This window comes from Vanellus vanellus (assembly GCF_965231255.1).
Source record: "Vanellus vanellus genome assembly, chromosome: Z".
Taxonomy (NCBI): domain Eukaryota; kingdom Metazoa; phylum Chordata; class Aves; order Charadriiformes; family Charadriidae; genus Vanellus; species Vanellus vanellus.
Window position 1 is genome coordinate 57131623 of NC_138908.1, and position 10557 is coordinate 57142179.

At 40.1% G+C, this 10557-nt stretch overlaps 1 protein-coding gene across 1 annotated transcript in view; it reads left to right on the forward strand.

The window, feature by feature from the left end:
* The window catches only part of BRD10 (bromodomain containing 10), a gene marked incomplete at its 5' end in the record, with an annotated part of 54912 nt that extends 46463 nt beyond the window's left edge, over positions 1–8449 (forward strand). Inside the window, 2 exons of the mRNA XM_082497149.1 lie at positions 1501–1688; positions 3910–8449. Of these exons, the coding sequence (XP_082353275.1) occupies positions 1501–1688; positions 3910–7556 (3835 nt within the window). The 3' untranslated portion in view covers positions 7557–8449. The remainder of the gene's footprint in view (positions 1–1500; positions 1689–3909) is intronic.
* Positions 8450–10557: the final 2108 nt, after the last annotated feature.

The window sequence follows — 10557 nt, forward strand, 5'->3', positions numbered from 1 at the left end:
TCCACAAAACAATTCTTAAAACATTGTTTTGAGGTCTTGGTAACCCTGTAAATTTGAAATGCAACTGGAATGAGGTGTGTCAGAGAAATATCAGTGAAGTGTTGACTGATTTAAATCTAGTGAGGGCAGGTGTTGATAGCAGTGAAGATACTACCCAGATCATAAATCCTGGAGAGATTGGATGTTGACTTTGTATCATCGTTGTGTCTTGAAGCTTGGTGCTGTTGTTGTCTGTTAGCCATACAGCTATATCTAGAATCATACCTTAGTTTTGCCACATAGACATTTAAAAAGCAAATAATAATTAGAAACTTGAACTCTGTGTCAAATGATAGGTAAAGTTAGGCATCTGCTTAAATGTTGAGTGTGAAGGAAGAAACACAGTAATATGGTGCAGAACTAATTCTGAAAAGTGTAAAATGTATTATGTTTTTTTTAAAAAAAAAAAAAGCAAAAAACGCACCATAGCACCAAAGACAGTAAACAGAATTGGTTCCTTAGTAGCTCATTTTATGGCTATCATGCACAAATTAAAATTCTTATTTAGAAATTTAGGATCTTGTTGAACATTTTACTTTAAATAATGGACCAAAGTACAAGTTTTGCTTGTTTCTATTTCTATTCAAGTTTCTGTTAATTTTCATTAGCTTTTCATTTCTTCCTGTGTGTAGCAATTCAAACTCATTTTGGAAATGTGGCAGATAGTAATACTATTAGAAAGGATTTCACTTTCCAGTATATAGAGTTTCTATTTATTTGTTTGCTAAAGGGTCCTCCTGGATATTGTGTTGGTATCCACCAGCTGAATCCTGTAGTTCACTGTATGTGCACACTAAAATACCCCTTAGATCTCATCTAAACAATGGTTTAGAATAAGGGACAATGGAAGTATGTAGCAGTTTAGGAGTATCAAGGTAAGTGGTTGTGTTTCTGAACAGTGTTCAAATGAGTAAAGCAGCTATGTGTTTCCATCATCGCCACATTCTTTAGTGGAGTGTGAGTCTATGAAAATGGCAGTGTTAGCTGTTCTAATGGCCCAGAGATAAAAAATTTTTCTTAAAGGAGAAAGTTACATTATGGTCCCATAGCTGGGCCAAAAGCATGGTCCATTTAAGAAAAACAAGACTTACTTAATACTGTAGCTGGGGTTGCCTTCAGAGGAAAGAGTAGAGTTGTTACAGTTAATGCAAGTGTATATGTCACAATGCGAGGTGAAGGAAGAAACAGAAGATTGATGCAGTAAAACAGTAATGTTCATATTTGCCTCAGTCTTTGTGCCTCTTGTTAGAGGACTTAATGACATAGAATTCAGTTTTGGTGAGGGAAGAGGCATTACTGTCACTTCATATTTTCTGGGGTTTAGAGACTTTGCAGGCAGAGCTACATCGAAATTTTCTGAAGGGCACAGCAGCTTTTTGTGTGGCAGCAAATACAAATTTAAAAAGTGTTAAAAACTTTAGGTTTTAGTTCTTTAGTAAAGTTAGTCTTGTTATTTTCAAGGTCTAGATTGAAGAAAGACTATGATGACTTTAAAAGACATCCAGACCCTGATAAATTTACCAGAGAATTGTGGAGTAACGATGAAAGTGAAGTTGATTCTGGCAAAGATTCTTTTGTGGTAGTATGCGATAAATCTTCAGAGTCTGCAGAACTTGTGGAAGTTCCCCAAAAAGATCACCCAGACAATGGTAAGCACTTACTGGAATTTGGTAGCTTGAACTTGATTCAGGAGCTGAATCAAGTTGATTCAGGAGCTTAATTTTTCCTTGTGAGCTTCTGTCCTTTTCCACGTGAGCTTGTGTCCTACTTTTTACATGAACTTCCACTGTGATAATAGCTTGTGATATATATCTGATGGGTGTAGACTAGAAGTGAGCAGACATGACCAAGATGAAAATTCTGGTTAATGCAAGGTTTTGCCATTTTTGCACTCGCCTATTTCTGTGATAGCATAGTAAGTCTGCTCACAATTTATGTTTATGGTAGGTTGACCTTGGCTGGCTGTGAAACACCTGCCCAGCGGCTCTGTCACTACCCTTACTTAACAGAGCAGGGAGAGAAAATAAGATGGGAAAGCTCATGGGTCAAGGTACAGACAAGAAGATAGCTCACCAGTTGTTGCAGGCAAAACAGACTCAGTTGGGGAAAATTAATTTGATTTATTGCAAATGAGAAATAGAGTAGGATGGTAAGAAACAAAGCCAAAAACTAAAATACCTTCCCTCCCCACCCCATCTCCACCTTTTTCCCAGGCACAACTTTGTTCCCAGTTCTTCTACTTCCTCCCTTGTCAAGTGGCACAGGGGGGATGGGTGTTGGTGGTAGAGGTCAATTCATAACAGTTAGTCTGTGCTGCTCCTTCCTCACACTTTTGCTGTCCTCCAGTGTGGGGTCCCTCTCATGGGATATGGTCCTTCACAACTGCTCCAGCGTGGGTCCTCTCCACAAGCTAAAGCCCTTCAGGGTAAAACTGCTCCAGTGTAGGTCCCCCATAAGCCACAGTTCGTGTCAAGAGCCTGCTCCAGTGTGGACTCCCCGTGGGCTGCAGCTTCCTTCAGGGTATATTCACCTGCTGTGGAATGGGGTCCTCAACAGGCTGCAGTGTAGATCCTTGCTGCAGCGTGGTCCTCCATGGGAGGGTGTCAACCTGCTTCACCATAGGCTGCAGGGGAATCCATTCCAGTGACTGGAGTACATCTTTCCCCTCCTTCACTGACCTTGGTGTCTACAGGGTTGTTTCTCCTACATCTTTTCCTCACTCCTCTCTGTCACACTCCTTTGCACAGCATTTTCCATGAAGCATCACCAGCTTAGCTGACGGGCTCAGCCATGTCCTGCAGTGGATCTGTTTTGGAACCAGCTGGGTCTCGCACAGGGCAGCTCCTGGCCTCCTCACAGAGGCCCCCCTGCAGCCCCATACTGCCCAAACCTTGCCAAAACGTCAACACACAGCCCTTCTGCCCAGCCTGGCACCCCTGCCTGCATCCTGGGCCCTCTTATCCACTTCATGCATCTGCTGCTCGCTGGCTGGTCCAGCTCAATGCTCAGTATGAAACATGTGGCATTCACAACCTTGTCCCCCAGGCACCCTACACTCACAAGTCTGCCTGATATGCCAGCCCAGACCCCAGGCTCCCCTGCTCACCAGCTAGTCCAGCTTGAAGTTTGCCAGTGAATACACACACGCTGCCCCCACACACACTGGATTTGGGGAAGACGACGACACTTACGCCCCAGCAGTTGGGACCAGGCACACAGGCTGTGACCTCCTGCACTGTACTTGTAGCTCCCCCTTCCTCTGCACATCCCTTCATGGGTTTGTATAGCTCTACTGATTCCCTCACACCTCCCAGCCCAGTGTCTAGCATCTCCCCTGGTTTACGATCCTTACGAGTTGAAAAGTCCAGATTAATCTTCCTGGAAGGGACACCTGCAGTTTCTTGATAGTTTCTTGTCATTGCTGAGGCTGTTTCTTGTCATTGTCTCTATGTTTGTTTTGTTAGACCTGTGTCTCTGTATTTTTTTTCTGCCTTTCCTGTTTTTCCATCAGTGTCCCAATTAACCAGGTCCTTGATGAGATAAGCTTGCTGGAATAAACATGCTTACACTCTCACATGCCTTCATCAATTAGTGTGAATGACCAGGTTTGGTTTTCCTCACCATCTCCCATGATGGTCAGGTTTGTGTCTCTGTATGTTCTTGTTTATGAGTTCCTTTCCTTATTACCCCTTTTTTTGCATTGAAAAAGGTCTTTGACCAGATGCCCTTAAAGGAGCAGACATTCTCCTTCCACGTATTCTTACACCTGCAAACTAGTATTTTGCCTTCAGTTAGACACTGTAAAATTGTTATATAGAGGTATCAGTTGCAAACATGTAAAACACAGTTTCTGTTTTAATATCCTTGCAGATGAAATGAAGCTATTAGAGATGAATTTACCTGCAGGAAAGAACAGAATTCCAAAAAAAGAATCGACTTCTAAAGAAATACAGAAGACACTGCCCAAATGTGTTAAACGACAGTCCAAGCAAAATAGTTGTCTGGATCAAAGCACTAATGAGCTTTCACCAAGGAAGAAAGCTAAGCTGAGCACTAATGAGGCTGGGGTCCAGAGTTCAGAAAGTAGCCTGCAACCAGGTCATAGTTTGACTGAGCTGAAGCAATTTGAAGGGTCAACTGTAGAATCATTTTCCTTGACAGATCCTGCAACATCAGTATCAAATTTTCTGAAAGGGACCAAACCCATCCAGGCCTTGCTTGCCAAGAATACTGGGAACAAAGTGACCTTAACAAATCAACTGTCGCCTCCTGCTGGCATAAATGTACCTACTTCTGAAAAGCCAGTTTTATCACCTTTGGAATCATCACTGGTAAAACCAGCATTGCTCTGCCAGACCAGTTCAAAGACTTCTTTACAAATGGTATACAAAATGCCAAATGGCCATTGTGTACCAGTAGACCTTCACAACAGCTCTCTAAAAATTCAAACGCAACCTGTGATTGACCCTAAAACTGGAGCAAAAGTCATGCAACAAGTTCTTATTTTGCCTAAGAATTTCGTTATTCAGCAGAAGGAAGGAAAAATGGTGACTAAAGACATTCAGTCACTACAACAAAAATCATCTGAGCTGCACTGTATAACTTTACCAGAAATAGCAAATGTCAGTGTTTCTTTAACACCTGTCCTGGTAGCAGGCCCTGCAAATGCTACTACTCAGGCACCTAGTACAAATTTTAACAAGAATATTACCCACTTGTCACAAGTGACTGGTCCCATGAACACTACACAACCATTGCCTGTTGTAACTTCAGCAAGCAACTTATTATCATCAACAATTAAGGTGAGCCAAACTGAAACTGATAAAATCAAGACTACAGTTTCAACTGCCACATTCCCTGTGTCGTTGACTTCACCTGCTCTTTCCACAGCTAGTCAGTCTTTGATACCAGCAACAGCATTAAGTGGGCCTACAAACACTGCTTCTGCCTGTTATAGTCTTGAATCACAGCAGACAACTGACTCCTTTGAAACTAGGCAAGAGCTGAAGACTGTGTGTATAAGAGAATCACAATCTATTCTGGTCACAACGCGAGGTGGAAACACAGGAATTGTTAAAGTGCAAACAAACCCAGACCAGATTTCACCTAGTAGTTTGTCTTCTAGTTCAGTTTTCACTTATGCACCTCAACTTCAAGCCTTTCTTGTGCCAAAAACCACAGCATTATCATGCTCTACTCTTTCATCTGTACCAACAGCCACGTCTGGTCTCCCACATGTTAGACAATCATCTCTTTCTGGATTTGCCTCCTCAACAGCTTCTTCTGTTAACATTCCAGCTTTCCCAGCTGATTTTACCCAGGCAATGGAGAAAAATATCAAATTCACATTACAGCAGCCTGCTGTTGGGGGCACTTTGGGTCAAGTAACAGAGAACTCCTGCTATGTGTCCTCTCCTTCTTTATTCTCCATTTCATTAGCTAGCAATTTGATGCCAGCAACTCCAAACAGCCCTGTTAGTGGGACTAGCATTGGACAAAATAACTCTGTCATAACTCCAAATTCTTCTGTGCAGCAACAAGGTGATACTAAAACTAAAACAAATCCTGTTATACAATCTGAGTCTAATTCATCAACAAATGGAGATTTAATCAGTGGTACTCCAGTCCAGAAACTTACATTAGTCACAAATGCACCTATTTTATCACCTTGTGGGGCATCAGGAGTCAGTATTATACCCTCTCTGTCATCCACTGGTGTTAATGCTCAGAAGCTGGTTTTCATTAACACACAAATTGCCAATGGCCCATCAACTGCCAATCTAGTTGCAGAGTCATTGAAATGTAACCTTCCTTCTTCCCTAAGCAAAACTTTTGTTAGTGCCACAGAGCAACCACAGTTGGTTCTGATTCCATCTACAGTTGGAGCACCAATAAGAATAAATTCATCACCAACTATTGCTCAAGTAAAAGATGTGAAAATTGGACTAAATATAGGTCAAACCATTGTAAATACTAAAAGCAATGCACAACAGGCTCCACCAGTTAATATATTGCACTCTGCTGTTTCTAAGGGAGAAGATATAAAGAGCATGGGCTTGGCGCTGTCTTTGACAAATAGTAGTACTTTGGTTCCTGTTCCGAGTTTTGTCAGTCAAAGTGCTGTCTCAGTTAATGAATCCATATGTATTGCAACAAAAGCTGAAAATGCCTTTACAGTAACAACAGCAAATGCATGTGTAGAATCTGTTTCATTACCATCAGGTGGGACTTCTTCTGTGACACAACCCACTGTCTTGATTGATGGAAATGATCCCTCAAAAATAAGGCCAATTCTGGATAATCAACTGTGTACATCAAATATTGGAAATACTGTGGGTATATCAACTGTGAAAACAGGACATCTTGCTTCATCTGTGCTGATTTCAACAACACAACCAACAGTATCTCCTCAAAACTTAGCATCTGCTTTGCAGTTTCCAGTGATTAGCTTGCCTGGATCTGTAGCCACCCCCCCCAAAGTGTTACATACAGTTCCTCAGTTGGCAGCAGTTCCAGCTCCTCCTCCAGTACCAAAAAGCCAGTTGCCCACATTGCTTCATTATCAATCATCAGGAGTTTCAGCTGCCATGCCAAATAATGCAGGCATTCACAAGCCTCAGAGTGTGTTGTCCCCTCCATCTCCAAATACAGGTAAAGTCATCAGTTTTCCCAGTTTTTCTTCCCTGCAATGCCAGCAGGTGCCTCCCAGTACAGAGAAACAAAGTCATGCTTACACTTGTGCTTCTACCCTTCAGATGTCTGCAGCTTCACCAGCTGTAACAAGCAAGGCAGGACGTCAGTTGAATGAACCTTGCATTCAACAGAAAATAGTCATTAACACCTGTATGCCTTTGGCACCTGGAACTCAGATAATGATTAATGGTACTCGTTTTGTTGTTCCTCCACAAGGCCTTAGAGCTGGCAGCCATGTTCTCCTTCTCTCTTGTAATACAAAACAGACTCCTCCTTTAACAATTAACCATGGTCAAGAGGCTCAAGGTGTACCAATTGTTAATCCAATAACCTCAAAAATCATGCTAGCACCAGGTAATTCATTAAGTTGGCAAATACCAAAACATCCTGTGAAAAGCTCTACAAAAATTGTGAACTCTTTTGGGTCTGCAGATGCTTTACCCATTGTACATGCAACACCCCAGATACTTAGTACTCCAGCTAGCTCGTGTGCTCCACTGTCTCCAGCGACGCTGTCTGTCTCTTCAGTGATAAAACCACCTGTTAGTGTTGTAGATACATCTTCTGTGGTTTCTGCTGTTCATCCTCTGAACTCCCATTTACCAAGCAACACTTCAGTGCTTCACTTAGACACTTCTATCAAAAAACTGTTGGTCAGTCCAGAGGGAGCCATTTTGAATGCTATAAATACTCCGGCATCAAAAGTTTCTTCCCTGTCTTCATCACTGCCTCCTGTTGTTGTGTCCACAAGCAGAAATCCTACCACTGTCTTCCCTGCATCTCAGTCATCTTCCCTTGATAAACCTGACAAAGCTGCAGCCTGAATTTACCACAAATGAGCCACTTTGAAATTTTGGGGCATTCTTCTGACTTTGGAAGTTGTAACTGTTGAATAATTTCTTACATTGTTTGAAACAGTTGATTTACTCCAAATTACTGAAAACGACAGTTCTTTCTTGTTTACCTATGGGGATTAAGAGGAAGAAAAATATATTTAGTTTGTCAGAGAGAAGTTTTCAGAGAGTTCTTTAGTAAAAGGTCAGAAATGACTAATGAGTTCATTAAAAACTTTAGTTTGGAGAAATCTAGCCTTTTGCACATGTTCCATCTTACAGTATGGACTGTTTGCCAGTGTGTTTATGACACTATCTCCTTTTTAGTTGTCAGATTTATTTTTGATTTGTTGTTGTAAAAAACAAATACTTACGCATTGTAAAAATGCGGTCTATGGAATAGAATTGTACATATTCATGAATTCCTAACAATCTGTACTAAACTATATGTACAAAGAACTATGCTGTCTTATTTATGTTTTGTTTACATAATGTATAGTTTTTTAAGTATTTTAGTAATTTTGGACCAGTGTACTGTTTAGCAACAATGCAGAAGAATCTGCATATAATAAATCAAGTTGCTGTACTGCTTTGTGTTGGCAATAGTTTAAAAATCTGTCATAGCAGAACACATATCTATACATCTTCCTACTTAATTCAGATGCATCTTAACTTTTGGAGTATAGTAGAATGAAATTACTTAATCTCTTCTGCTCTTCTTTGTGATATACGTTTCGCATGATTTGATAGGAGTTGGAAGGAAGGCCATCTTGTTGATCCTTCTGATACAGGACGGGATAACCCATACTTCATCCATTCTTAATAAATGTGTGGTTATATTGCCTGAACTCTCCAGTGGTGTGGTAAAGCCAAGAAATAGTTTCCCAGACGCCAGTCTAAGTCACGCTGGTTGCTGTTCAGGACTAGCATGTTTTGTAATAAAGCCCATAGATCTGTTGAACAGTTCATTATTCTCTTTTTTACAGCCTTGTGTGCATTTCCACTTACCTGGTAACTGTAACAAGGTCACTCTTTAATCTTCTGTCTAGCCATAACAAGCTACCCAGTTTTATCACTGGTCATGCTTTCTAGATCTGTATTTTTTTCTTTAGCTTTTAATTAGTCTATCTGGAAGGACAAAGCTAAAACATCACACAGTATTAAAGGAGGCTTTATTAGTGCTTTGAGTGAGAATAATTTGCATATTACATAAACTTTCTCTTTTTATGCAGTGTATTCAATATTTGGTTTAGGTTCAGCTTTTGATCTGATAAAACCTGTGGGTTATTTTCTGCAGATCAGCTGACTTTGCAGGTGCCTGCTCCAGTGTTCATGGAAGTAGAGAAGTTTCTTGTTATATTTTGAGACTCGGTATATAAAGAAAGGGTGTCTGTCTAGCAGCTCTTATTATATGGAAGATGATTATTTTAGAAGCGCTGTTTTAAAATCTGAAGTCATAGCCTCTGTTAGTTGCTTGGAAGATCCAATCTTAGGCTGAACATCTTCATATATGTGGGATTTTTGGTTGTTTTTTAGAAATTGGAAAGATTTCAGAAAAACTCATGAATGTTAGTTGCCTTTTTAATAGCTACGACTTTCAAAGGGGGATAAAAGCTTTCATATCTGTATTTAGCAGCACTCTTAGACTGATTTTCATCAAGATGAAGCTTGAGCTTTTGCTTCTCATCCTGTTGAGTTTTCTCCCTCCCTTCCCCATTTGCTATACACAGTTTGGCAGTTTGGATCTTGGGTGGAAGAGTAAGACCACAACTTCCTCCCTTTGTCCTGGCTGCCCTTCACTGAAAACTAATCTGGTAACTAGTTCGCTAGAGTTCTGGGAAAGTGGGAGGAGGAAAAGCTTGGGCCTTCCTTAGGTACCTTTCCTTTCTGGACTAACTAAAGAATTTGAATCGGGAAATTGCTTTGTTCTGGATCAGCAATGTCTATCTCATCTCAGCGCTGAGAAAGATGGAAACTCTTAGTTCTGGGGTGAGAGAGGGTTAGTTTATATTATAGAAAAAGCTACCTGGTACGCTTTTTGTACTACTCATTAAATTTGTTGTGTAATCGATTTTGAAGACACCCGTAGTAAGTGGAGTTTACAATATTAAGGCTTTTTAGATATGACTGCATTTTGCAGTTGAATGCTGCAGGTGACTTTTCCAGCTGAGGAAGATAGCAGAGAACAGCAGTTTCTTCATGGACATTTTACGTACTCTAAAACCATATATACCAGCAACACATTTTATTTCCATTTCTCTGGTGGAACCTTGGGACTGACTTTCTTGGAATTTTCTCTTACAATGGCTGTTTTTTAATTGTTATTTATGTTCATTGTAGAGTGAATATCTACATTGTTTGGAAAGCTTTTAAGACTAGCTTCTACTATTGCAGGCGGCCTGGATGGAGAAAAAAATCTTGCATGACCTTTGTCTGTGTGCTAATGTAGTAGAAAAATTTATGCTATAATCAATTCTAATAAAGAGAAAAGTTAGAAAAGCTCAGTTGAGGAACTCAGAACTCAAGCTACTTACCTGAATGATTTCTTAGAAATTTTCTGAATTAGTGCGATAATAATTTGTAAGTGTTATAAAATATAAATATTTTATAATTTCGGAGGCATAAACTTTGCGTGTTGCGAAGTTTGATTCAGTTTGATTAGAATTTTCATGGACTTTAATTCTCTACTGGACACACGCTCAGATTCCAAATCATATTGGAGAAAGCCTTGAGACTGCCCTTGAGACTGCTGTGTAATGGGTTTCAATGATTCATTATTTTGTAAAAACAAATTTTAGTCATTTTTGTGAATAAAATTCTTCTTCCCATCACTCTTCTCCACTAATACAAATGTTGGTCAGAGTAAGACTTTCTTTCAAATGAAAGTAAATAGCCATTGACAATTTGCTATGTATCTTTTGTTTTCTGTACCAAATATATAGTGCTACCTATAGCACAAAAAGAACTGTAAAAAAGTAGATTATATTCACAG